The sequence below is a fragment of the Canis lupus genome, chromosome 14, assembly GCF_003254725.2.
Source record: "Canis lupus dingo isolate Sandy chromosome 14, ASM325472v2, whole genome shotgun sequence".
In the NCBI taxonomy this organism is placed as follows: domain Eukaryota; kingdom Metazoa; phylum Chordata; class Mammalia; order Carnivora; family Canidae; genus Canis; species Canis lupus.
In genome coordinates this window covers 43,363,195-43,390,803 of record NC_064256.1, presented here as the reverse complement: position 1 = coordinate 43,390,803, position 27,609 = coordinate 43,363,195, and the positions used below count along the sequence as shown (strand labels likewise).

At 46.5% G+C, this 27,609-nt stretch overlaps 1 protein-coding gene across 9 annotated transcripts in view; it reads right to left on the bottom strand.

The window, feature by feature from the left end:
* MINDY4 (MINDY lysine 48 deubiquitinase 4) overlaps positions 1–27,609 on the bottom strand; it is a 104,650-nt gene that overhangs the window by 51,366 nt on the left and 25,675 nt on the right. For 8 of the 9 annotated variants that reach the window (XR_003143136.3, XR_003143135.3, XR_004804569.2 and 5 more), the window contains exons 6-8: positions 8,146–8,204; positions 2,634–2,740; positions 14–130 (exon numbers count right to left, since the gene is read on the bottom strand). Coding sequence is in view for 6 of the 9 variants with exons in the window: in XM_025464530.3 (XP_025320315.3) it covers positions 14–130; positions 2,634–2,740; positions 8,146–8,204 (283 nt within the window). In the remaining 3 variants the exon portion in view is untranslated. The remainder of the gene's footprint in view (positions 1–13; positions 131–2,633; positions 2,741–8,145; positions 8,205–27,609) is intronic. The other variant, XM_035698375.2, reaches the window with a different exon arrangement.

Genomic DNA, 27,609 nt, shown 5'->3' with positions numbered 1-27,609 from the left:
AAAGGCAACCTGCCTTGTTCTGCACGATGCCATATTTTAATGACGCTTTGTCACTGAAGGAAAAACTCTGAAGTTTCCATTCTTCATTGAAACAGCAAAAGCTGGAACCGAACAGAAGAGTCTTTATGTCCTGTCAAAAGAAGAGAGGGTTTCGTTAGTTGTCTTAAGGGCAAACTTAGTATTATTAGTATTAAATTAGTATTAGTATTACTATTATTAGTATTATTAGTATTAAATCATAGTATTATGCTGCTCAGTGTTTGAAGTCCCTCAGGAGCTGGTCTTGCATTCTAGCAGAGCAGTCTGTTTTCCAGCAAGGTCATCGACTTTCGTTCTTTCACAAACTCATTCTTCTCACATTTGAGAGAAGAGAAAGTGTGACCCTGAGGGTCTTGGCTCTGGAACATCCGCAGGCCAAACCAGCCTATGATGACCCAGGCCCAAGTCTTTTTAGGTTCCTTAGAGGAAAACTGAAACACAAAATTTTAGTTCTAGAAGAGACCTTGGAGGTTCTCGACTGCACGCTATAATCACCTGTGGAGCGCTTAACAATCCTGGTGCTCAGGCCACATACCAGCCCAGCTAAATCAGAACCCCGGGGTGTTAGACTCCAGTGTCTGTAATTTTAAAAGCTCTCCAGGCAATTCCAAAGTGCAGCTATGTTGGAGAACTGGTGCCGTAAGACAGGCTTAGCAAACTATGACTCACAGGCCAAATTTGGCCCCACACATGTTTTGTAAATAAAGTTTTACTGAAACATGGGATCACCCATTTACTTATAGATTTTTGATGCTGGCTTCTACGTTACAATGGCAGAGTCGAGCGGCTGCAACAGAGAGCCCAAAATACACGATCTGTCCCTTTACAGAAAAAGTTTGCCAGCCCCTGCGCTAGTACCACCCCCTACTACATGTAAGAATCTCCTCTATGCCATCACCTACAAGTGGTCCCCTGTGAACTCAACTTGAACCCCAACAACCCAGTGAAGGGGTTCCCACCACCCCCCAAGGCAGTACCTCCATTTTTTCACAGCTCTGTATCCTCTAAATTTCTAGCTGATATTGATATCACTGTGCATCTCCCATAAACCCAAGACCTACTCTACAGAGCCCTGGAAAGTGCCCTGAGCAGCCCTGGAAGGCAGAGCCTCTCCTAGGATGCCCCCTCCTAATGCCGCTACCTCCTCTCTGTCCACCATGATTTTATAAGGTCTCTGAAGGATCAACACATGGGTTGTATGGCCACCTCTCCAGGTCAGATCTTTCCTGCAGATTCAGATTATTTCCTTTCAGAATTTTTTTTTCATTACACGTGAGGAAGTCTAATTGATCAAAGCATTTGTCTACACGACGTCAAATGTGGGCTGGCGGCACACAGGAGAGAAGGCTGGATGAATTCAACCGCCAGGACTTGGTTTCCTGTCTTACACAACAACAATCAAACAAAAACAAATTTGTACTGAGTTTTTTGAGAGCTTAGAAACTACAGGGACTGGAGTTTGCTGGCTGAAGCCCATGTCTGTTCTCTTAATCACAGAACGACAGCCCGCTAGGCACAGCGTGGTCACCAGGCCACAGAGTTGCAAGCCTGGAAGCCTGGGTGCTATGGATGCCTGTGCCCTGGGCCCTCCTTTTCCCTGGGTGGGCCTCAGGTTTTCCAGCTTTCGGAAATGCTACTGCTGGATGGTCTGATTTTAGGAGTCTCAAAGGGCCCTTCTCAAAATAGGAGTGTGCACTGCAATGAATCACAGCCCTGTGGCTACAGATAGCCAGAGCACTTACTCCCGGGCTTGAGGCCATGTAGAGTGTCTGACCCGACCCCCTGGCCTCCTCTGCCCTATGGTCTGAAAAGAAGGAAAGAAAAGAGAGGGGAGGAATGGAAAGGGATAACACTCCTAGAAAAATCTTTGACTTTTTTATCTGTGAGCTGAGTAAATACTTATAGGTAGGAAGCAAAGGAGGTCAACTGCATCCCCAGGCATTTTAGCTTTTCCTCCTGGATCCTGGTTGAAGAGCCAGTGGCAGACAGCAGGAGCAGCATTCCATCCCCCAGAAACTGCCGGCCAAGGGGAGAGGTGAGGCCATCTGGCAGCTGAGATGGTGAGGAATCCAGGGCATCCCTGCAGAGGAGGCTGACAAGGCCAGGAACCTGCTCCCTAAGTCTTATGACCTCAAGTGCCCCCAGGAGGCCAATGCCGATGTGAACCCGATGCTAAGGAATGATTAACACCCGGATATCCTTCCCTCACTTCGATGCAGCCTGAGCCCAGCTTGGGAGATGAGCGCCAAAGAGCCAGTCTAATGAGGACAGTCCTCCTACTGCCATCACAACTCTGGAGTTGCCTGTTGCACACGTGGGGTAGCAGCACTAGGCCGAAAGGAGAACGAGACCCTGGAATGTCTGAATGGGAGGAGGTTGTACGCTCACCTCCTCTTGGAGAGGACAAGGCCCTCATTTTCCTGACTGGAATTTCCATTTTAACAATGACTGAGACATAAGCTGAATGGGGCCAGAGGGATCAAAGTCACCTCACCCACACCAATTCACACCAAGACAGCCTCAATTCACACTGCACCGATTCATACCAATTCAAATCAAAATGTATCCATCCATACTTTTAACTCCACACCAACCTTGGCCACTGAAAGGTCCATCGGCTTTGACACTATTTGCAGCTTGAGCATCGTTGGGACTGGAGACAGGATCACTTCTTCCCTTGTCAGTTCATCCTCCACATCCTCTGAAAGAATACCAGGACATGTGAGCTTCTCGTTATGATGCATAGAGAACAGAGTAAGAAATCACTTGGGGTGTCTGGGTGGCTCAGTCGGTGAGGTGTCCAATTCCTAGTTTCAGCTCAGGTCATGATCTCAGGGTCATGGATTGAGCCTCCTACCAGGCTCCATACTCAGCAGGGAGTCTACTTCAGATTCTCTCCTTCCCCTCTTCCTCTGTCCCTCCCCCAGCTCACCCTCTTCAAATAAATAAATAAATAAATAAATAAATAAATAAATAAATAAATAAATAAATAAATAAATAATAAAATCTTTAAAAAAAAAGAAATCTTTTAACACGAAAGACATGGATAAGTTTGAATGAAAGGAGGGCTTTCCCAGCTTCAACCTGCCTCTCCTCTTTGGAGTTCCCAGCCCTTCACCAGAAGGAGAAAAGGTGCTCCTTTTCGCAAGCTGCTCCTTGTCACAGCTCCATGCTGGTCCATGGCACAAGTATGCTGTGATTTGGCTACTGGTCCACTAGAAAGTTCTGCCTACGGACATGCAGTGAAACAAGAGCCTAGGTCTGAAGCCATGGCATGGAGTCAGGCCCAGAAAAGCCTCCCTCAGACATGTTTCTTAAAAAAGGTGGGCAGGGCGTGCAAACCTATGGCCGAGGACAAACATGAAGAGGGCAGAATTAGGAAAGAAAATGCCACCATTCCTGATGAAATAATAATAATAATAGATTATCACTGTCATGGCTTTCACTTACCAACCACTTGTGTTTTAGCACCTAAGTCCTGTAACAGTCCCAAGATGGGGCAATTATCACCACGCCCACTTACAGGTGAGAAACTGAGCCTACAGAAGTGAAATGACCGGCCTGATAGCCTGCAGAAGGAAAAGTGGCAGAGACAGGATAAAACCCAGGCCAACTCCTAATTGTTCTGCCATCCTGCCAGCCAGACTTCCAGACCTCCCTGGACCTCCAGCCAGAAGGGACACTAAGTCACATATCCCATATGGTCTTCCTACAGCTGGAGCAACAGAGGCCCGGAGAGGGTCCCAGCGTGGTCTTGGCAGCACCAGCCTGTGCCTTCCTAGCTGGCTGAGCCTCCGTCCTGCCTCTTTACCCACGGCTGCAGCATTTACCAGAACACTCAGAGGAAGGACCCAAGTGAAAACAATCCAGGATAATTATGCTGGCAAAGCTGAGTGGACCAGTCTCCAGAGAGCCTACTGAACCTGTTTTTTCCTCATTTTCCCAAGATTAAATGATTATTTTAAAAGTACACTCCACTACATAGAAATCAACATTATTGCTCATAATTCTGTACATCTGGGACTACAGAATTGTCATTATCCCTGCCCCACATCTTCTGGAGATGCTATCCAAAGGCCAACATCCCCAGGACACACGTCTTATATCCTATTCTACAGTCTCCTTTTCTCCCCTGGAGGAGGACCAGGCACAGGACGAGGCCAACTCCACTGAGAAGGAAACCCTTCCACCTTTAAGCTGAAAAAAATTAAAAGTAAGTCTGGAATTTAAATGAGAACTCTTCTTAGTTAGGGCCTCTGAAAAAGTTGCCCTGTGACCACAGCCTTATAAAAGTACCCAGAATTATGACCAAATGTTCACTCAGCAACGTACATAGGTCTTAAAAACATGGTGCTCAGTAGAGAAAGCAAGAATGCGGATGGGATGTGTAAGGCGGATGCGATTTACAACCGTCACAAACACATGCACACAAAAAACACTACACATTTTGCAAGAACATACACAAGTAAACAGATATTGACTAAGTACTGGAGAATGGTGGCTCGAGGAGAGGAGGGTCATGGGAGCGTGGGGGTGGGGCTAAAGGGAAATGAAGGAAAGCAAGAGGCAGGGAGGAGGAGAGACAGAGAAGGAGAGGGAGAGAGAGAGGGGGGAGGAAGAGAGGTACAGGGAGGGAAGGCCAATGGGCAGGCTTGCAAAGATCAATACCGAGAATGTTCCCTGGGGGAACAGATGTGTGATTAATTCAACCCTGGGCAGCTGAGGCCCAGAACAGATGGGAAGATAACCTGAGTGACTCTACCAGGCCCCAAAGGGCTCCTTGCAACGCCTCAGCCCAGACTGTTTCCTGGAGGCGAACAAGGGGCAGTATTTAAGCCTATTTGGAGGCTTCTGTTTAGTCTGAGTTTGTCCGGGAGGGAGTTGGGGCCAAAAGGAGCTCTGCTCGGGGCTCCATGAAGTGAATCTGAGACTGAAAGCTGGGGGCCCGGGGGACACAGACCGGGTGGGGCCCCCGAGAGCAAGCAGCCATCCTCAGCTATGCCAGGAGGAAGTTGGCCCCTGCGCAGGGATTTGGTTCAGGACCACAGAGCAGGCCTCGGGCCCAGATGTGGTGGGACCGCCATGCGAAGGAAAAACAAAGCACTCCAGAATGACATGTTGGCCAAGCAGACAAAACCATCTGCAAATGCCGGTGGTTTCAGGATGCTATTTTTAAGGCCCTGGAATAAGGGTCTGGTTGAAAAGAAGCAAGGGAGTTTGTTTCCCATACCATTGTATTTACCCTTTAGAGGAAAACATATATACACACACGCACACACAGTAATATATAATAGAGGTCCATATATGTCTATTTCCAGGCGTCTGATGGGTATTTCCCACTGACTGCAGATATCTTGCCCTGGAAGTGCCACAACACCCAGACCCGGAATCTCAGCACAGCACCCCTCCAAGACTGCATTCGGATAACAGATCCCATCTCCCCAGCCTGAGACCTCAGCTCTCTCTCACACACCACGAGGATCCAGCCTCCAGATCATTCTGCCTCCAGGATGTCTCATACCTCACCCCTACCCCGTCTCCCTCCACTGTTACAGGAATATGTCATTCTTTTTTTTATCCATCCATCAAGCACTTCATTAAGCATCTGTGGTGTACCAGGGATTGATTATGTGGGACAGTGGAGGTCCAGAGAGGAGTAAAGCACCACCCCTGCCTTCAAGAAGCTCTCTGTCTAGAGGGAGACACAGAGCCCCAAACAAATAATGTAACATGAGACAGTGCAAGGGTTTTAAGAGCAGAGGAGAAGGGGCAAATAGTTCTGCCTTAGAGAGCAACAGAAGCTTTCCATTAGAGCTAATTATTCGAGCAGGGTCTTGAAGTACCCAGAGGATTTCACCAGACAGAAGAGGGTACCAATCACATCTTTCTGAGACTATTCCAAGAGCCCCCCCCCCCACTGTTCTTCCAACCTCCAGGCCCTTATCTCTAAAATCCATCCTCCACAGGTATCCAGAGATAGCCCAGAACCCACAGCACTGCACACATTACTCACCTGCACAGAATCTTCAAGTGCTCATTACTGGCTAATGATTTACAGTCAAGCTCGTTAGCACAGCACTCAAGGTCATCCTGGCCCTGGCACACCTTCGTTCCAGCCCCATCTCCTCCTGACCCCATGACTTCCCCTATGGGCCAGCGGCCTCAAGCCAATCACTCTTTCTCATACTCCGTGCCTTGTCTACAGGCTTGTTGCACATCCCTACTTGGCAAGACCTTGCTCAGCCTTCAGAGCCCCATCTAAATACTACTTCACTATGGAGACTTCTGGAACCCACCACAGAGCTTGCTTATACATCTCTTGAAGCACTGATGAACTGCTAATCATCTGCTTTATGTGTTGCTATCAGAGGACACCTCTCTTCCTTTGCCCCACCCAACTCACCCCTCCAAGAAAGTAGGTCACTTTTTATTCCCCTTGATGTACTTTCAACGGCCTCATCTATGCCCTGGCACATAATCACCAACAGAAGTTTGCTGAACTGGACCAAAGGAAAATGAATTGGGAATCAGGGTAGGGAAGAAGATTCTATTCCTCTAACCAAATTTTATTCCTTGTCTCTGCCTCACCCCAAAACTTCTCTTGCCCTTCCTCTTGAGGGCTGGGTTCCATGATCTCTTACCTGTTACGTCCTTCCCTTTTCTAAATCATTAGCTGAGCCACTAGCAAAGTGGGGTCTGCCTCCCTCTGGAAAACACACACACTTCAAACAACTAGGTTCTGAGAGAATTGCTAAAAGCCTTCCTTCCAATAGAAGCCCTCTGGGTTCTGAAGGCCAGGAAGTGCTTCATTTTATGTCCAAACAGGAGTGGCTTTCACTGGAAAATCTTAAAGTGCAGTGCTTTACAGAAACACTTCGGATGCCAGCACTTGCTGGCTCCGTACCTCATTCCGCATTGCCACGTGCAGGACTCTGCCCCTTCCCGGGCTGGCCAAATGACACCCACCAGGCACTTCTGATGATTAAAACTCTAAGGGAACTGTTACCTCTGAAGTGAGCTGAGCAGAATAAACAAACCCCTGCCTCGTCATTCAGAGAGAGGCCCCCTGCCTTTCAACTTCATCAAAGCAAATTGTCAGACTGCATGTCTCACACAAGAAACTTCTAAAGAGTGCATTGCTTTTTTCCTTTGGTTTAAAGGGAGCACTTAAAAGGAGAGGGAAAGTATGTGAAGAGCTCCTGTCTCCCAAAATGGCCCAACAGGTAAATTGCTGGCTTCCAGAAGAAGACCAAATATCAACGGCACTCAAGGCTCATCCTTTCAAGTCTGGTCGCTGGTTTGGCATTATGCATTTCACTGCTGCTTTACCAAGCCCCGCAAACACATCAGTCCTTGAGGAGTAGAGAATTGTAGAAAGAGGAAACAAAAGATCGCTTCAAAACCAGAACGGATGGACATGTTCTCTATCTGGATCCTGAAGAGTAGTTATAGGGATGTACATATATGTGAAAATGCGTGGAGCTAAACACTTAACGTGTGCACTTGGGGATCCCTGGGTGGCTCAGCGGTTTAGTGCCTGCCTTTGGCCCAGGGCGTGATCCTGGAGTCCCGGGATCGAGTCCCACATCAGGCTCCCAGCATGGAGCCTGCTTCTCCCTCTGTGTCTCTTCCCCCCGCCCCTCTATGTCTATCATGAATAAATAAATAAAATATTTAAAAAAGAAAAAAAAAACAGGTGTGCACTTAAGTACTTCATGCTTATGCCTAAATAATAAGTTGATAAAGTTTTTAAAGGATGGTCCCCGCCAGGCAGAGCTGTCTTCTGGAGACCTTGGTAGGTTCTCAATAGCCCTAAAAGAGCCTCCAAAGGCAAAAGAGGCCCCTCTGTACCCCGCCCACTGCCCCCCACCCCAAGGCGGGTCCAAAAATGCCCAGATTTCTTATAAGGATTTCTCCAGGACCGAAAGACAGAAGACAAAAGAAGACAGCAACCAAAAAGAGAGAAGCCTGCTCTACTCACTGGGCCAGCATCTCCTTCCTAAGGTCAGGTGGGAGGTAAGGAGCACCCACCCACTAACTCCCAGATGGAGCAAATAAAGCCCCCTGAGCCCCACGGGCACAGCATAGAGGCACAGCTGCACCTACCAAGTTGCAGGACACCCAGCTCACCATCAGCTTTGTTGGGCACTGGCAACTTGTTTTTCCTAGAAAAAAAGAAAATGTCAATGTACCAGAGGAAAATGATACTGAAACACAAAAAGCAGAGAAGAACATGAGGAGCACTGGATGGGGGTTCAGGGGCTGGTTCTCTCTGGCCCTGGCCCTGCCATTCATGTGTGCCTCGCACCAGCCACTCCCCCTCTCTGGGTCGCAGGTTCCCTCACTGGATGGGACTAAACACCCTCCCAGGTGCCTCTCAAATATGTATTCTCACGGACACACACACATACACACAGCAGCCAATACAGGACAACATACCTTGTAGTCTGACACTTGCTAAGAACCAAATGCAAGTGTATCTTGCTGATGTCACTGTGATACTGCTAGAAAACACACGCACACACACACACATGCACACACACACAAATCAAGTGCTTGTAATTAATCATTGCACAGATATTTTTTCATCACATCTCTATTTTCTTTTTATTTTTTTTTTCCTCCTAGCTTTCTTGTAAAGCCATCAGCAGCCATTTATGAGAAACCTCTAAAATGCACCAAAAACCTGTCCTGGGATTCTGATCTGTAAGTTCATGTATGTACATGTGGAGCTTTCTTAAAATGGCCCACCTGTATTTTAGCTCTCTTTAGATTTTTTTTTCCCTCTAGCATGCATCATTCTGGATTAAAGCAAATCTTTTTTTTTTAAAGAATGTATTAAGAATAACAATATTACATCACTCTCTGAAAATCCATTTACTATGTTAAAAAATGACAGCCCTTTTGAACATGGCATTGAAATATATTTTCCTCCAACATCCTTGCAGGGTAAGATATGATTGAAGTAACAATCGTAACCTTGCCACGGTACGTTCTATTGAATTGGCTTCCTCCTGAAGATGTATGAAGGGGTGTGAGTAGAAGACCACAGAGGATGCATGGCACCAAATCCGTGAGCACACACTGCTCTGAACTCTGAGTTTCTTTCTCTGGCCTGGGGCTCTGGAACACAGAGCTCCTTTCCCCCACCCTCCCAGGCAGCCCTGATCCTCCCCCACTGGGTCAAGCCCATTTTTCCCTAATTCAAAACCACAAAATTCCTATGTCTCTACGCTACCAGGATTCAGCAAGCGTTCTCTTGGGGACTGGTAAAAGAACAAGCTGGAAAGAGAATCTGAGGCTTGGAGGGGCAGGAGGAGGAGGTGGAGGGGGAAGCAACACAGATGCTGTGTCACAGCCTCCCTTCCCCAGCCTCCAGCAATGAGAAACTGCACTTCACCAGAGGCTTCTGTAAGCATCTCTCTCCCACCGCCACTGGCTCTGCCACTAGAGGCTGAGGACCCGAGTTCCACCTCTTTCTGTCCCTTCTGTCACTATTCCAACCTGAGACTAAGGCAAGATGCCTCTCCTTCGCATCTCAGTAGCCCTTCCTGAAAAGTGAGGATCGAGGCACGGTGCTAGATGACCTCTAAAGTCTGCCCCAAAGCATCCAAGCAGGGAACAGCAGGAGCCAAAGAAAATGACATCTCTCTTGTACCTGGCTCTGCTCTCTCTGTCTGTCTCTCACCCAGATCACTGGTTCCCTGAACCCCCAGTGTGATGCCCCACCTCACACCGACTCTCCACATCTCTCTCACACGGGTGTCAAGGGAATCTTTCTAAAAACCAAATCTGAATACGCCACAGCGTGGTTGAAATTCTTCAAAGGTTCCCCATCATCATCACCACCACCAACAATAATATTTATAAAAATGACAGCAATAATAACAGCAAATACTGACTCCTTTGGCTGTTCCAGGCACTGTGCTGATGCTCTGAAAGCAACAAAAGCCATCTGCTTCTCGGGACAGCCTTATGAAGAAGCTGTTGTGCTGAACCTCACAGACATCCAGTAATGTTCCCAGTACAAGTAAGTGGCGGCACAGGAATTTGAACCCAGGCAATGATGCCAAAGACAAAGGCAGCAACCACCACATATACTGCTTCCTTGAAAAATAAAATCCAGGATGGGGCGCCTGGCTGGCTCAATCAGTGGCACCATGACTGTTGATCTCAGGGTTGTGAGTTCGAGGCCCATGTTGGGTGTAGAGGTCAAGTTACAATAAAACATTAAAAAATAAAATAAAATAAATCCAGGCCCCTTAGGGTGCCCTATGGGCTATCTATTACTTGGCCACTTACCACCCCAGCCCCCTCTCCCTCTGCACCCTCGCACTCCATGTGCATTCCCTGCATGCTGAGCTTCTCAGCCTCTGCCTCTGTACCTTTTCATAAGCACTTCATTCGGGCTAGAACATCCTTTGGCAAACCCATGGTGATCCTCTACAGCCCAAGGGTATGCCACTTCCTTTTCAACTCCAAACACACATTCATTCATTTCCTCACTCTCTCATTCAGCAATCACATGGCAGTTATCTGGCAGGCCTGTCCCTGCCCAAGGGAGACCCAGGCATGGAAACTGAACAGACACAAACTGCAATTTGACTTGGGCATAGTAGGTTGAATAGTGGTCCCCAAAGATATTTGTGAATGGTACCTTAGATGGCAGAAAGGACTTTGCAGATGGGACTAGGTTAAGGACCTTAGGATAAAAGAGGGTATCCTGGATTATCCAAGTAGGATCCATGAAATTACAAGCATGCTTATAATAGGGAAGCAGAAGGAGAGGTGACACAGAAGAGGAGAGGTGGTGTGATGCCCAAAGCAGAGGTTGGAGGAGTACACTCCGATGATGCGGAAGGGCCACAAGTCCAGGATGTGGGTGGCCATGAGAAGCTCCAAAGAAGCAATGAAACAGATTCTCCCCTGGTGCCTCCAGAAAGAACGAGCCTTGCCAACATCTTGACTTTAACCCAACAGAACAGATTTCAGACTCTGATCCTTAGAACAGTGAGATAATGTATTTATGTTGTTTTAAGTCACTAAGCCTGTGGTAATCTGCGACGGCAGCCATGGGATACTAATACATATAGTAAGAGTAATCACAAGGAGGGACGAAGGACCACGGAGTCTCTTGGTCACCCCTGTACCCTGCATGCCCAGCACCAAGGCAATGTTCCACAAATAGGTGCCGAGTCCCAGAGTGACCTTCACTGAAGCCAGCTGACTCACACAAGGTCACACAGCTTAGAAGTGCCAGAGCCAGAACTCAAACCTAGGCCACTGGCTCCAGGCAAAGCTTCAGAGCACGTGGGTGGCCAAGAGCCACGGCGAGAGGGTGGAGATGATGTTCCCATTGCATGGGGTACAGCTGGGCCTCTCCCCGGTCATGGGACTTCCACCCGGAGCGCCATCCATCAGCTGCAGAAACCCAGGTCAGATGCTTTGTGTCCGTTTCCCATAGACCTCATCACCAGAGGAGACTTCAGTTCTGCTCCCACTGAGGGGATATGCTCATTGTTCCTTTCATGTGTCCCTTTGTGGTGTAAGCATTACAAAGTTTAAAAGGTCAGTTTAAAAGCATATTCTTGCCTTTGAGTGAAAACTATTATGGAAAACAATGACAAAAAGATAAATCAAGGGTTCAAAACACTTTTTCAAAATGTGATGGTGCAGATAAGCCAGAGACATGTCAAAGTGTGCATCCAGTAAACCCACAGGAGCCAGGCTGTAGACACCCTGCTTGTCTTCCATGTCTGAGGTCACCACTTTTCCCCTAGCCTCCCTTTTGTGTCCTCAAAGGAGAAGCCAGGACTCGATCCTGGATAACTGAACCCTGGTCAGTGGGAAGAGCTACTTAGAAACCTGAGTTCTTGACCCTGTTCCATCAATCCCCACGTGCCCTTGGGCAAGTCATCTCCCCTCTGTGGGCCTCAGGTGCCTCATCTCTACCTTGGGGGAAGCCCAAGCATGCTCATCACCACAGGACAGGACCAGGTGCAGGGTCTCTGAGAGGCCTGAAGTGTCTGGGCCATGCTAGCTTTGAGGATGCTCTCCTGTTTATGCAGCCTCACACTCAGACTATTTCACTGACTCTTAACATAAAAAGAGATGGGAAGATGCTCCTTCCTCAATGTTTGGCACTAGATACTTGGCTGCATTAGTTATAGAGTACAAAAGAAAGGTGTCCCATGAGAAGACATTGAGCACTCACTATATATTCCATTTGATGGCAACTCAGAACCCAGTGTGAATGGAGTCCAAACTGACCCCACTCATGTGGCACAAGAATCCAGACTATAACATAAAATTTTCCCAAGATGGTGATATCCTAGCATACCTAACTAAAGCAATGTAAAATTATCTGGAGGGGCACTTCTCCAAAGCAGGTCACACAAGAGTCCCCAGGAGAGAGATTTTTTTTAAGTACCACTGAAAATATGCTCAAAACAAAAAAACTAGTAAATATATGAGAAAATCATGCACCATCAGTGAAAACCAGGTGACACAGAAAAAAGGACTCCCATGGACTTGAGATAATAGAACAATCTAAAATACACTGTAATGGGGTACCTGCGTGGTTCAGTGGGTTCTGCGTCTGCCATTGGCTCAGGTCCTGATCCCAGGGTCCTACTCAGCAGGGAGTCTGCTTCTCCCTCTCCTTCTGCGCCTCCCCCTGCTTATGTTCTCTGTCTCTGTCTCTCTCACATAAATAAATAAAATCTTTTAAAAAACGTATGTGTTACAAATATATATACTATATGTGGGGAGGGGAGAAGAGGAGAAAAGAGAGAGAAAAAAAACAAGTATGACAAAGTCCTAGGCTCACTGAGTGTAGGTGAGGATGGTATAGGTGTTCACTCTTCTATTCTTCCAACTTTTCTATAAATTAGATCTTCTTTAACATTAGGGGAACTTGGGGTGAGCTTCAACAGGAGATGGGATACAATGAAGAGAAAATAAATTACTAGGAGCTATCAGATGACATGATCAGAATGCAGCCCAATATGAAGAGAGAAAATATGTGCAAGAGCAAAGAAGACATGTGGAGGTGAAAACATCAATTCCAATACCCATCTAAAAGGAGTTCCAGAAAAATATTCTTTTTAATTTTCTCTATTCCAGAAAAATAAAGAGTGTGTGAGAAAGGAGATTATTGGAAAGATAATGGCTAACAACCTAGCAGACACGAATCCTCACAGAAACCTAAGAAGCCTCAAACGGCACATGTGGAAAGCAAAGCACACCTAGATACATCATACTGAAACGACCAGAATTTTAATGACAATGGGAAAAATCTCAGCGGAAAGGCAGATTATTTATAAACAAAAATTACTTTAACAAAAGATATCTTTGATACTCAAAATATTAAAGGTAAGGTCAAAACGAAGACATTTTCAGACAAAGGCTGAAAAAGTTTACCATCACAAACCTTCACTGCACAAACCACTCACGGACTTACTCTAGCTAGAAGGAAAGTGAACCCAGGAGAAAAGAGCAGGATGAAGGCAGGAGCAAGAAAAGAAATCTGCAGACATGTAGATAAACCAAAATGAGAGCTGATGATACAAAAAATAACAACAGTAACAACTAATTACGGGGTAGTTAAAAACACAGGGATAATACTAGATGATGATACATAGGAAATGGGACAGGAAATGAGCAGCTGAAGCTTTCTAAAATCCTTGTATTCTTTGACAGGGTAGAGAGACTGATCAAACCCAAACTTTAAGTCAGTTATGATTTAAAAAAAAAAAAAAAGAATTTTAAGAGCAACTGCTAAAATAGTAAAGACATAATCTATAACGTCCAAATCAGAAAGCCCAAGAAGAAAAAATAAACACCACTTGATTCACAAGTGTCGCTGTGGATAATTATTTGGCAGTTCCTCAAAAAAGATGAATATAGAATCACCATATGAGGGGCGCCTGGGTGGCTCAGTGGTTGAGCATCTGCCTTTGGCTCAGGTCGTGATCGTCCTGGGACTGTCCTGGGACGGTCCTGGGAACAAGTCCCACATCTGACTCCCCGTAGGGAACCTTCTTCTCCCTCTGCCTATGTCTTGGCCTCTCTCTGTGTCTTTCATGAATAAATAAATAAAATCTTAAAAAAAAAAAAAAGGAATCACCATATGACCCCCTGCAATTCCAACTCCTGGGTATATACCTCAAAGAAGTAAACACAGGGACATGTGTTCACAGCAGCACTATTCTCTATAGCCAAAAGGTGAAAACAACTCACATGTCCACCAATGGGTGAGTGGATAAATAAAATGTGGCATATTCATGCAACGGAATATTATTCTACTATCAAAAGGAGTGACATGCTATGACATGGATGAACTGCAAAAACATGATGCTGAATGAAAGAAGCCAGAGACGAAATGTCACATATTATATGATTCCGTTTATGTGAAATACCATAGATTGGGAGTTGCTGGGGATCAGGGGGTGGGAGGAATGGGGAGAAACTGCTTGACAGGAACAGATTTTGCTCTGAAAAGAAGAAAATGCTTTGGAAGTAGACAGAGGTGACAGTTATATAACACTATGAATATGCTAAATGCCACTGAATCGCTCACTTGAAAATGGTTAAGAAAAAAAAAGGGACGCCTTTGGTGGCTTAGTGGCTGAGCATCTGCCTTCAGCCCAGGGTGTGATCCTGGAGTCCCACGTGGGGCTCCCTGCGGGGAGCCTGCTCCTCCCTCTGCCTGTGTCTCTGCCTCTCTCTCTCTCTCTCTCTCTGAGTCTCTCATGAATAAATTTTTTAAAAAAAAAAGGAAAAGAAGAGGAGGAAACAAGAAATAAAGAAAAAGCATATGGCGAAACGGAAGTACAGAATACAAACAAAAATTCAAGTGTATCAGTAATTACAATAACAGCAAACCAACTCCTTGCCAGCCAAAAGACAGAGACACTCAGGATTGACCTTTTTTTAATCATTAATATGCTGCTTCACGAGGTACGTGACACAAAAGGTAAACCATACAACATGGGAGAAAAGAGAAAACCGTTTAAAAGCTAACACAGGGCACCTAGGTGGCTCAGATGGTTCAGCGTCTACCTTCGGCTCAGGTCATGATCTCAGGATCCTGGGATCGAGCCCCGCATCGAGCTCCCTGCTCAGTGGGGGGTCTCCTTCTCCCTCCAGCCCGCTCATATTCTCTCTCTCTCTCTCAAATGAATAAATAAAATCTTTTTAAATAAATAAAAGCTAATGTAGTTAATCCTGTATCATTGGATTAAAAGTAGACGTTGGAATAAAAAGCATTATTAGTGATAAACTTACTTGTTACAGAACAACAAAAGGAACGATGCAACAGGAGAATTCAGCCGTGTTGAACCTCTATAAAATGAGGTTCAAAAAAAAATGAGGTTCACCACAGTCCCACCTCAAAGACCTGTGGTGAGCATTACACACATCAATCCATCGAGCGCTGAGAATAGCATCTGACGCAGAATTGCTCCATGTTCCCTGACATGAGGATGATGGTGGTTATGAGACTAGTAGCACCTTGACTCCAAGCACCTAAGCTTACGAATACGAGTGCAAAAATATGAAGTAAGATAACAAACAACCGCACTGGCCATGACTTTGAAGACAATCTCGGCCAAGTAGGGAAGCAAGAATATTTTAACATTAGAATATCTAGTCATCGGGATCCCTGGGTGGCGCAGTGGTTTAGCGCCTGCCTTTGGCCCAGGGCGCGATCCTGGAGACCCGGGATCGAATCCCACGTCGGGCTCCCGGTGCATGGAGCCTGCTTCTCCCTCTGCCTGTGTCTCTGCCTCTCTCTCTCTGTGACTATCATAAATAAATAAAAATTAAAAAAAAAAAAAAAAAAAAGAAAATCTAGTCATGGAATTCATACCAACAGAGGAGACAAAAATCTCAGTAGACCAAGAAGAAACATTTGGTAAAAAAATTAAATAAATACTCATATGTACTTTCAAACTAAAAACTTTAGCAAGCTCAAGGAATAAGAAGGGCTTTGCTTTACTTGGTACAGACGGATCTCAACCCGACAGGACATCCCTACACTGAAGCCCTGCTTGCATCCCTACGGGAGGCAGTGGCCTCATGAGGCTGTCCTATCCCACAAGATTCAAGCTCTCCTGGAAACACACCAACGGCAGGCAGTGCAACCAGACAAGTGAACCTGACGACCGGGGCCAGGTTTCCTGGTGCAGGTCCAGCACTCTTGCCACCACCCGGCTTCCAATAGAACCTCCTTTCACAATGCACAACAGGGCTAGATGATAATGGAGCAGAGAGCTGTTCCATTGTCAGGGGACACACAGGAACTGGACAGACGAGCCACAGGGCTAGCTCGCACCAGAGAAGACTGGCATCACTTCGAGCTGTGACTGCCTTGAGTCTCAGCTTCCCTTTCTCCAGAATCGTCTTTGGGGAAGCTCTAAGGGCCATAACATGCAGTGATTCTAGGCTTCAGAACTGGGACCCAGCCCTTCCCCACCTGCAGGCACTTCCTGGACACGTGCAGGTTGGGGTGGGGGGTTAGCAAGTCCTCAGGGGGCACCCTCGGAGGAGCAGTTGTGTCACGTTCTTTTCCTCACAGTGACGTTCCATAGCCCTGTGCCTAAAGGCTCTCATTAAGGAGAAACTCAAACTTCAGGAGGAGTAAGCCTTAATGAGGTAGATCCCTGACAGGCAAGCTGACCTAAAAAGAACTTTTTTAAAAAGTCAAAGTGCTCCACAGAAGAAAGATTCCTTTCACTTTCCTGCTGGTTCTCTTCGGCTTCCTACAGAGGCTCAGCAAGCTCCCCGAGATGAAGGTATAGAATTGTGGTGACTTAGGCTGGGAAGAAGCTTGGGAGTCCCCTGGCATAACCCTGGTTTGAGAGATGAGGAAACTGAGCTCTGGGGAGACGAAGGGAGCTCCTCCAGCATCCTCGCCACCCAGATGCTCGGCCCTGTGGGATCCATGTCCCAACCTCAGGAAGCACTCTATCTCCCTGGACAGCCCAATCGACAGGCAATTTTCAAATGAAGCCCTAAAGAGCACAAGGCTATTGGGAAGTCGTCTTGTGCACTAACACAGTGTTTAACCCATCTCAGTTTCACACCCAGCAGCTGCCAGTGCTCAAACTGTTGACCTTCAACATATAATAGGAATATTTTTTCCCCCTCTCTCTCTTTTCTTTTTTCTTAAGGATGTGGAAAACTTGACTAGAATTGCCTGGTCTGACATTTCCTGTAAGAAAGCATTCTGCTTGGAATACTGTGAAAGCAATCTGCCTTAACAATTCAATCCAAATAAATTATCTTCCTGAAACTAGTGAAAAAAAAACGTAATTGGAAATTGGGCTACATACCCACGTCTCTCTCATCCGGGTCCATGATGACGAAGGTTAGAGAAAGATAGGGATCACCCGGTGAGGACAGATTTGGGGGAAGGGGAGGAGCATGGATGGCCCTGCATCCTCCTGGAAAAGTCATCGGCTCAGCCCATCTAGCTGGAGAGAACACGTACTCTGGCCTCCCAGACCATTGTTCTTTCGGGATGATGATTTCTCAGCTTAACTATCTTTCCGTATGCGCCCTTCCCCACAGGCTTTGGCACACACCCTTGATAAGAAGTGTGCAGAGCCAGAGCAAGATCTGAAACCAGGTCCAACATTTCTCTTTCCTTGAGTCAGGCCGGATTCTGACACATTCCAGGAACAGAGAAGAAATTTACCCAGTTACCAAGACATCAGACTGGGAGGGTTCCTTCAAGGGCACACAATTCATAAAACAAAACTGTACTAGGTGTGACCTTCCCTCATATTATTCTCCCATTCCCCCAATTGGCACAATGTCTTAGTATACAACTGGTATTCGATGGATGCCCACTCTGAAAGCTGAGAAGTTCTCAGAGTTCACCTAGATCCAGCTCATCCATCTGGAAGGACTAGAAATGCCCATCCAGACCATCTAGTCTAATCCTGCAGCCCTGTCGGGGGTAGGGGTGAGGTGGGTGTGGAGCTTTTGCCGAGGCCCCCTGAGTAGTGGGCAAAGCCAGAAATAGAAATGTTAGGCTCCAGACTCTCGGCTCAGTTCATTTTGAATGCTGAAGCACTGATTGCACTTCCTTATGACCCAGAAGCATTAGGACAGGTTGGCTGCTCTTCCCTTACAGCCGCTAACAGGGCTTTGTGGCTCTCCCAATTCCTATCTCCCTGCCCTTTTCACAAGCTACAGTTTCCTGGGTGTGGCTGAGCTCAGCTCCATGAGGAGACTGGTGCAGAGAGGCAGACATTGCTCAACAGGCAGTGAAATGGTGAGTAGAGCTGATGTTTCACCAGGGAAAGAAAAAAAAAAAACCTGGTGAAGAAAAGTGGTCTCTATGGAGTGGATCTCTGGAGCACGGCCAAATCCACTGAACCATTCATTCACCTGAGCTGTGCCGTTCACCAAGCAGAATGTTACTAGCCCATGATCTCCCATGGTCTTGCCCCCTCGCCTCTGCCCTCCAGCATGTGGCTGCACCACTCAGCCAAACCCAACCACCATGAGACCCTGGATGAGCCCAATGACAAGGGCCAGAGCTGGAGATGTGATGTGGCACCTGGCCTGTGCCACAGAGGTCCCCCAGTTTGGGCCTCAGACTGCACATCCAGCAAGTGGGATCCCAAGCCCGCCTCTGATTAGGGCTCCTGGCATCAAGGTGAGGACACAAAGGCATGGCTCTACCAGAGACAAAGATTAGCCCTGGCCCTGCCCTCCTTGAGGCTGGTAGGAGAGTCAGGATGGAAAGGATTGCCTCTACGACCTGGCACTGTGCCAGGGAGTCAAAAGTCACACTTGGGAGTTATAAAAGGGAAGGCACTGACGTGCTGCCTGAAAGACATTACATAAGAGTTGCCACTGGTTTCTACGGTGGATTGGAAAGCTGTGTGGAGATGTTTACTTAGCTGCTAGGGGAAGCTGCTTTGGGGCACTGTCCCTGCCCTGTTACTGTCCTACTAAAAGCCAACACATCCAGGGAGGGAGCTGTCCCAATAAGAGAGGTCAACTTTCTCTGAGTCCCATTAAACAGTGAGTCCACTTCAGTTCTGTTTGGTTAAATATGCCAACGAGTGGCTTAAAACAACTTCCGAGATGAAATATTTCCATTTTGCACACATAAAACTCTACTCTCCCCGCATAAGCAGTAGTAAAAGAGCCACGAGCCACCAGGCTGAAACAACACTGTCTGGGTACATTAACTTATCATTTTAAAACAAAGAAATCTGGGTTCATTTGTTTTTAGGAAAGTCAAGGCAGTTACACTTAAATAACAATTATTTTTGAAGCTCATGTCTTTCCCCCAAGTGGTCCTAGGTGGATATTCACCTTCTCTGGACTTCATTTCCCTTCCTGTAACAGTCTAAGTGTTCTAAATATTCTATGGTTTTGTCCTTACAGTAATAATTATTTACCTGGGTATCTATATCTACCTCACCAAGCACTTGCAAGCCATCAATTTTAACTTAATTCTCACTAAAGGCCTATGTGGAAAGCAGCATTTTCACAAATGAGGACAGTGAGGCTCAGAGGCTTGGAAGTTGTCCAACACAAACCAGCCCATGACACACAGGTCCACAGTGAAGTGAGGAAAATAAGCACCAACACAGTGCATCTTTCACATGGACTCACTCATGTGTTCATCTTAAACACTGGAATTTTGTTTCAAGATTATACTCAAATTTTATGAAATTGGGACATCTGGGTGGCTCAGCAGGTGGGCGCCTGCCTTTGGCTCAGGTCGTGATCCTGGGATCTGAGATCGAGTCCCACATCGGGCTCCCTGCATGGAGCCTGCTTCTCCCTCTGCCTGTATCTCTGCCTCTCTCTCTGTCTGTGTCTCTCATGAATAAATAAATAAATGGTTAAAAAAATAAAAATAATAAATTTTATGAAATTGGTTTTTAATGTTCTTATTAGCCAGAAAATCAGTAACAACAGCTAATAGCATCCGATCAATGTTGAAGTCAACAGGGCTGAAGCTTCAGGGGCCCTCACTTGTACAGGCCCCTTCCAAGAGGCTCAAGCAATGTGTTGGCATGGTCTTCTATTTTTGCAAAATTTGCAAAAATGAGATACTTTTATACTCCTTATCTGAAAGAGGCCACTAAAACTGTGTTTGTCTCAGGCCATCCACCTCTGGATCTGAACCAAGTAGGTCCCCCAGGATTTTGTTGTTTGTTATTGCATTTGTTTATATGTTGCTGACCTATGAACTCTCGGTATTCACTGTACCAGCTGTCTGACACAGAGTCTCTCTTGACCCAAAGACCCTGCCATTGTCTTACCCTAGTTCACATAGACAAAGGCCCAGCCAGGGCTGGCTCAGTTCTCGGAACATCTTTCTTCCACCCCACATTGCCCCATCACGAAAAAGGAATCTTCAGGAAATTTTGACCTACTCCAAAAGCACAGAGGACAAGTTGGTTTCTGGAAAGTTCTTAGAAAAAAAGAGAAAGAAACATGTTGCTTTAAAATCAAGTTAGCTTTGCTAACTTTGAGCATTACACCACTCACACACATAAAACCAGAGAGCTATGGAATTTCCATGGGTGGGCCAGCCCCAACTCAGGACAAGCACACCCTGAGCTAAAATTAGATGTGTCCCTGAGCCAGTTAGGCAGCCTCCCTATGCAGGGAGCCTCTTCTGACAGCTGTTTTCACTTGAAATGGGGTGTGAGGGTCCCTGAGTACCCACTAGCGTGTAGGTCCCTCACTGCCCCCCCCTCCCCGGAGTTACCCCTCTGCTTATCTGCTTTGAGCGCAGGTGGCCCCTGGGCAGGAAGCCCAGCAGGTGGGGGTATTTAGTGGGGAGCAAGGACACTGCTCAAAGGTGGGGAGGAAATCCACGCAGGAACATTCTACGAGCCCGGAGGCAGAGGTGCTGAGGGCCCACTCAGATGTCAGGAAACTGGGGACTTAGAATTTTAGCACAAGGCAAATATTCCTTCCCAAGTCCTTAAGAGGTAACCAATTAATGTGAGTTTAAAAGCACTCTCTTCTACTTAATAGAGAAACTTCTGCAGAAGCGGAAAAGAGCCCTTTGGCAAGGCTCTGGCTTCCCTGGTTTCTAAGGATCTGAATCTAAATAACACAAGAATGAGATGGAAAGCACAGACTCTCCAAAACACTCCAGAGCCCTTGCTGCTCCAGGCTGCAGCCCTCTGCCACCATTACCTGTCCCCAGTGGGGCAGGCGTGCAGGGGCCTACAGATGGCAGCCCCTTCTGGATTGTGTGGGTGAGAAATGGCCCTGGCAACGCGGCCAACAGGAAGAGCTTTGACCAAAGGTAGCTGGAGCTTTTTCCAGAACAAATATAAAAACCATGTGAAGCAGCTGGACCCACGTCAGGCAGTCTCCTGTTGGAAATGTCACGTTGAACCTCACGATGTGGGTGTAATCAAAGGACTGGAGATTTCGAGAAAACATCCAGAGGATCGGCAGAGGGAAGACACTGCCAGCTTGCACTGCCAGGCTGTGGGTGTATGGACTCCAGTCCTAGCAGCGTGGGGAGGGGAGGATGGTTCGGGGGAGACAGGGCAGGAATCACCACCGGGAAAGAGTCTGCTCTCTGTGCATCTGGACTGTCTGTTAGAACTACTGCTTCTCTAATAGGCAAGGGACGGTTCCAAAGGGCTTGAGGATGCCCCTATGTAATAGGGACGGGCCTGCCACACGACTCACTGGGCACACTGGGCTGTTCCCTAGGTGCTTCCTGGGCTAGCCTTATGTTTCACATTGTCACCCCACCTAGACCCCAACCCTCACTGACACACTGTGACTTTGTTACACTTCTCTAGGATCTTCACTGAGAGAGAAAAGATAGATTCTACGGATTATTTGTTTTTCTTATTTTTCCTATGTTATTTTCCCATTTTTATTTTGGAAAAATATTGAACCTACAGGAAAATTGAAAGAATAACACAATGAACAGCAGTACACCATTCACTTAGAGAAACAGATGAACATTTTACCATATTTGCTTTTCCTCTCTCCTCCCACTTTCTCCTCCCTCCAAACACACACATACACATAGAAACACAAGTTTTTTGTTTTTAGTTTTTGCTGAACCATCTGAAAGTGAGTTGGAGATACTATAACATCATCCCTAAAGAGTCCAGCCTGTATCTCCTAAGAACAAGGACAGTCTCCTACAAAACCCATGTGGGGTTTATTTGCATGACAATACTTTTTAAAACAAAAATCCTTGTTTTAGCTCTCCCACGTCCTGGCATCTGGTAAGTGTACCTTTTAGAGTTACTTTCTTTACATCTGGTAAGTGTACCTTTTAGAGTTACTTTCTTTAAAGAGATGGGTAAATCAGTCATAACGTCTTTATTAAATGGGCCAGCTCCACTTTTGGTTTTTATCTAAAATGGATACTTTCAACTTCTTTCTTTTGCTTTTAAAATACTCCTGGGAGTGTATTAGGTTTTAAGGATGCCTGTCCATCCACATCTAGGCTAGAAAGGGACCTGAAATTTGTCAGGAAGCTGGGACGGGGCCAGGGGTGTGGGAGAGACACTGGGTTGTAGAACCCAGATGGATTTCCTTGACTTATGCAGCATTGTTTCCTAGATACTTGTCAAAATGCCCTTATAAGTTCTTCTGCCCTCTAGAGAGTAAGTTCTGGAATGTGAATGCTCAGTATGCCATTGCTCATGAGGAGATGAACATTAAATTATGAAAGTGATTATAAACCCTGCAAAAGAGGCTCCAGTCTCAGATGATGGCGGAGAGTTTGGTCATTCAGAGACTTTTCTGGTTGGTTGATTTCTTTTTCTCAAAGGAAATCTTATCTGAAGGCAAAAAAGCTGAACAAAGTGACACTGGGACCAAAGGAAGCAACACTGTCAATGACAGGAACGCCATCCTTCTCTCATGGACTTCCCATGTCTCTTTATTCTTTCATGGAATCTCATGAAGCCCTCACGAAGTGCAGAAGCCTTGAGCTGGACGACCATAGCCATAGGGGCCCAGGCAAGGGTAGTTTATCCTGCCAGCCCACTGTCCACACGTGGCCTAGAAAGAACTTCTAGAAAAGAGAAAGGCAGGAGTGTACATCTGTGTCAACCTCTAGAGCTTTAATGGAGGCCCAGCCTCAATGCCTAATGGAAGGCAAATTTAATCCACAAATGCTCCCTGAAGACCTACCATGTTTCTAGACCCATAATCTGGTTCTAATCTTACTTCCCACACCTTTCTTTCAAAATTTCCATTTATTCAGGAATATATCCATCCACTTAAGAAACAGGGGGTTTTGGATAACAAAACAGTAGGAAAGAAAGCTAGTATTTTTTAACTATTGTGGGCCAAATATTTTACATACATCATTTCTTTTAATCTTCATAATAATCTTCGTAAAGACAGGTCATATCATCCCATTCTTAGATGAAGAAACTAAGCCACAAAGAGATGTACAAAAACATTGTGTCCAAGGTCATCCTGTTAGTAAATGACAAATCTGTCCAATTCTAAATCTCAGGTTCTTTCAATCTCACCACACTGAGAATCGTTAAATCTGTTAAAGATGGAGAGCCATGTTTCAAAGTTTTAGAATTCAATAAAATGCCATGTTTTCTAAACAGCAGTCCTCAATAACTTAAGAAAGCTTTGCTTAATTGGAATAAATTTCAAATAACTCAAAAACTCTACTGAGAACTGTTGGCTCTTTCACTGGGGATTTCAAAGCTACTTTGAGAACTGGTAATGCCCCAGGCCCATCATTACAACATCTATTACCGTTATGGAGCACGGCCGAAAATGAATCTAGATACTGTCAGTGCAGCCCTTCCAAGACCCCACCCAAGCACACACTTCCTGCCTCTCGAAGTCTCCATGAATGGCCAGTTTCTCCTTTGCTGCTGCCGCCCAGCCCTGGGCTTACAAACATGCTCACATCTCTCCCATCCTGGAAAAAAATTTTGTTCCCTAACCCTCCCCCTTCTTGAGCTGCCATCCAGTCCCTATGCTTCCCTTCACCTCTAAACTTTTAAAAAGCTCTGTGTTCTCTGCATATGACTTTACCCCCATTATTCCTCACCCCGCTGCAGTTGACCTTCTGCCCCCAGTCCCCTGCTAAAAGCTCTCTCCAAAGCTACTTCCGTCATCATACCTGGTGACCTGCCCAACCTCCCCAAGGGTCCAAAGCTATCAATTTCCTGCTCCCTAGAAACCCCCTCTTCCCTCACATCCCTGGTCCTCCTTCTGCTCTGACCACTGCTTTTCCTTACCACACCAAACACATGGCTCTCCCACTGCAAGATTTGGTGTCCATCGCTCCAAGGACTTCAATTTTTGCCAGGACCTCCCAGATACCTCTCAATCAACATTTCCCAGGATCTGCATTTCTGCCCCACACCAGACTGTGGAAACAAAAGCTCAGCTGGAAATGTCCAGCATCCAACCTCTCATCGCCTTGTGACCCAGGCAATGCCTCCCCTTTGGATCTCCACCTCTGCCACCTGCATGCCCAGCCTCCTGGCCCTCCTCATCCCACAGCTAGGTCCTATAGGTTCTCGTCCCAGGTGCCCTGCACCCTGACCCTCTGGTACAGTCAGGTCAGAACCCACCATGCCTTCTAGGTCCAGCTCCTGCAACCAGTCATCCTGCTGTCCTATAGTGCCTCTGGATTAATCTTCCTGAAGTACAGCTCTAACTGATTTTTTAAAAGTACAACACCCATGGAATGCCTGGGTGATTTAGTCAGTTAAGCATCTGCCTTCAACTCAGGTCATGACCTTAGGGTCCTGGGATCAAGCCTGTGTTTGGCTCCCTGCTCAGTAGGGAGCCCGCTTCTCCCTCTCCTTCCACTTTTCCCCCTGCTCATGCTTTCTCTGTCAAATAAATAAATAAAATCCTTAAAAACAACCCCATATAACTTCTATCCCTCTATTGCTCTTTGGGCCAGCTCTCAAGGCACAGTCCGGTCCTCCAGTCTCCTCTCCTCCTGGTCCTTGCTACCCCATCTTGCCCACCTCCTTGCCTTTGTTCACACTGCCCCTCAGCTTGGGATGGGTCTGCTCCCTGAATTGCCAGACCAACTCTCTAAGTCCTCACCAGTGTCAGCTCCCTAGCACCTCTCCTTCCCAAGATAGGGGCGTAAGGACAGTGGTTAAGACTGAGGCCCCTAGAGCCAGACTGTCTGTGTGAACTCAGACTGCTCAGTCACTCTGTGCCTTGTTTTCCCCACTTGTAAAATGAAGCCAATAACTCTCCCAGTGTGGCTGTCAGGATTAAATAAGGTAATACACCCAAAGCTCTTGCCAAGGGACTTGCCAAATGTGAGCACTCAATAAATAGCAAGAGCTTCATTATCCCTGAGACAACCCAGATCCTACCTCCATGGCTCTCTGCCCTTGTCCCCTTGTCACTTGCCTTTTTTTATTCCTGTAGGACAGTCATTTGCATGGACGTCTCAGCCTCTGTGGGAAAGGAACCTATCCATCACCTCTCTCTCCAACACCATTCAAACAAGCAAGACACACTCCATAAATGCTTTGTTGAACTGAATAAAATTAAATAATATGTGTTTAGATTGAGATCAAAAACTGTTTACACTATTGGGAAAAGGTTCCACTTCTGAGGGGCCCATGGTTACAAAAGTGGCCTCAACAGGAAATGGAAGGAATCCCATGGCTTTAGTAACTTCTCATGGAATGAGCAGAGAAAACAAAGTAGAATTTTCTGGAATGAGGCACACACATGGAATCCAGCTATACAGGAAACTGCCCTGGCAGGTCATCTTTGTGATTTGAAGAACTCTGACCAAAATGCCCCTGACAGAACTCAGGATCAAAGACCATCTTTCTACGGTGGAGGCACCAGCCTGAGTGAGTCACAGCAGTACTCCTGCCCACAGCCGCTTGGGAAAAGCGGCTGGGGAGTCATGAGGGAAGGTCCACTCTGTCAGAACAGAAAGGGATTTGGCAGGGGAGAGGCATCAGCTCTCTCTGCCCCAGTCCCAACAGCAGTCAGCCTGTCATAGTTATACTTGGGGTGCTAACAAGGAGGCCCATCTCTTCTCTAAATCAAAGTGCCTTCCCATCCTGAAGGAAAGCTATGAGCTTAGGGTCTTTTCTCCATAAGCCCCCATACATGCATATCATCCAAAAATGTATGCGAATGCAACAGAACCCAATGCAGGCCCCAGAAAAGAAGGGCTGAGGAAAAATAAGAGAGCTACTTTCGCTTTTTAGGAATGAGACTCCCAGGGACAACAGCAAGCTGTTCCTCAAGAAATCTCAAGCTTGGAGGAAAGTGGAGAAGAGCAATGAGTATGTCCAGGCACAGCAGTGAGCCCCTTGGCTATTCTCCAGCTGGGCTATTCCAACTCTGCTCACCCTTTAAGCCCAGCCCAGGAGCACCCCCTCCTCTAAGATCCCGCAGCACCTGAATGGGCACCATCCATCTGGTCTGGGACAGACACTGCCTGCTACTTTTAGGTGACCTTTTCTGTCTGCAAGATCACTAATCCCACTCTCCCGCGTGTTCCTTGAGTGAAGGGAAGACCTCACACTTCACTTCCCCCTCCTCAAGGCAAAGCCAATAATTCAGGCCCATCCATTAATATGGAACAATTCTGAGCAAAGTTGGGGGATGAAGGGTCACAGACAACTAATCCCCATGCTCAGGCAGCTGACAGTCCAGCAGGAGAAACAAGGAAGCCTGTCAGCTCTTTTCAGTGTGCCATGTGCTATGAGAAGTATGAGAAGGGAGTAATGTCCAGGTGTTAGAACAGGGAAGAGATCTGGAAAAGCTTCCTAAAGAAGTCAACATGCGGGGATCCCTGGGTGGCTCAGTGGTTTAGCACCTGCCTTTGGCCCAGGACGTGATCCTGGGGACCCGGGATCGAGTCCCACATCAGGATCCCTGCATGGGGCCTGCTTCTCCCTGTGCCTGTGTCGCTGTCTCTGTCTGTCTGTCTCTCTCTCTCTGTGTGTCTTAAATAAATAAATAAATAAATAAATAAATAAATAAATAAATAAATAAATAAATAAAATCTTTAAAAAAAAAGTCAACACGCAAAATAACCTAAATATAGGACATCATAGTTGTGGTGGCATGGGTTGGTGGGTTGGTGGGTTGGTGGGTGGGCTGGTTGGTTAAACGGATGGTCGGTTGGTTGGATGAATGGTTGGTTAAATGAATGTATGCATAAAAAAAATGAATACCCACAAGTGAACTTGAGGATAAAGTTTTAATTGTTCCAATTCTACTGAAAATTATCAGTTTAAGTTTTATGACACTTTCCCAAGCAGATCAGCATAATTTTCCCTTCCTTTCTCTTTGCTATATGCAGGCTTTCATTCGCTCAATATTCATTGCCAGGTCCAGGGATACAGCTGGAAAAAAAGAAAGGAATGAAGGAAAGAAGGAAAGAAGAGAGGGAGGAAGGAAGGGAAGAAGGAAGCCCACTCAAGTCCTCAAAGACTTCATGGAAGTAAAGGTGAGTTATCAAATCACTATGCTATATCGAGGGTTATCCGTGATACTGAGGAGCAGAAGAGAAGCATATAGACCCTGTGAACCAGGCAAGGGTTAGGGTGAGACATGTGAGGA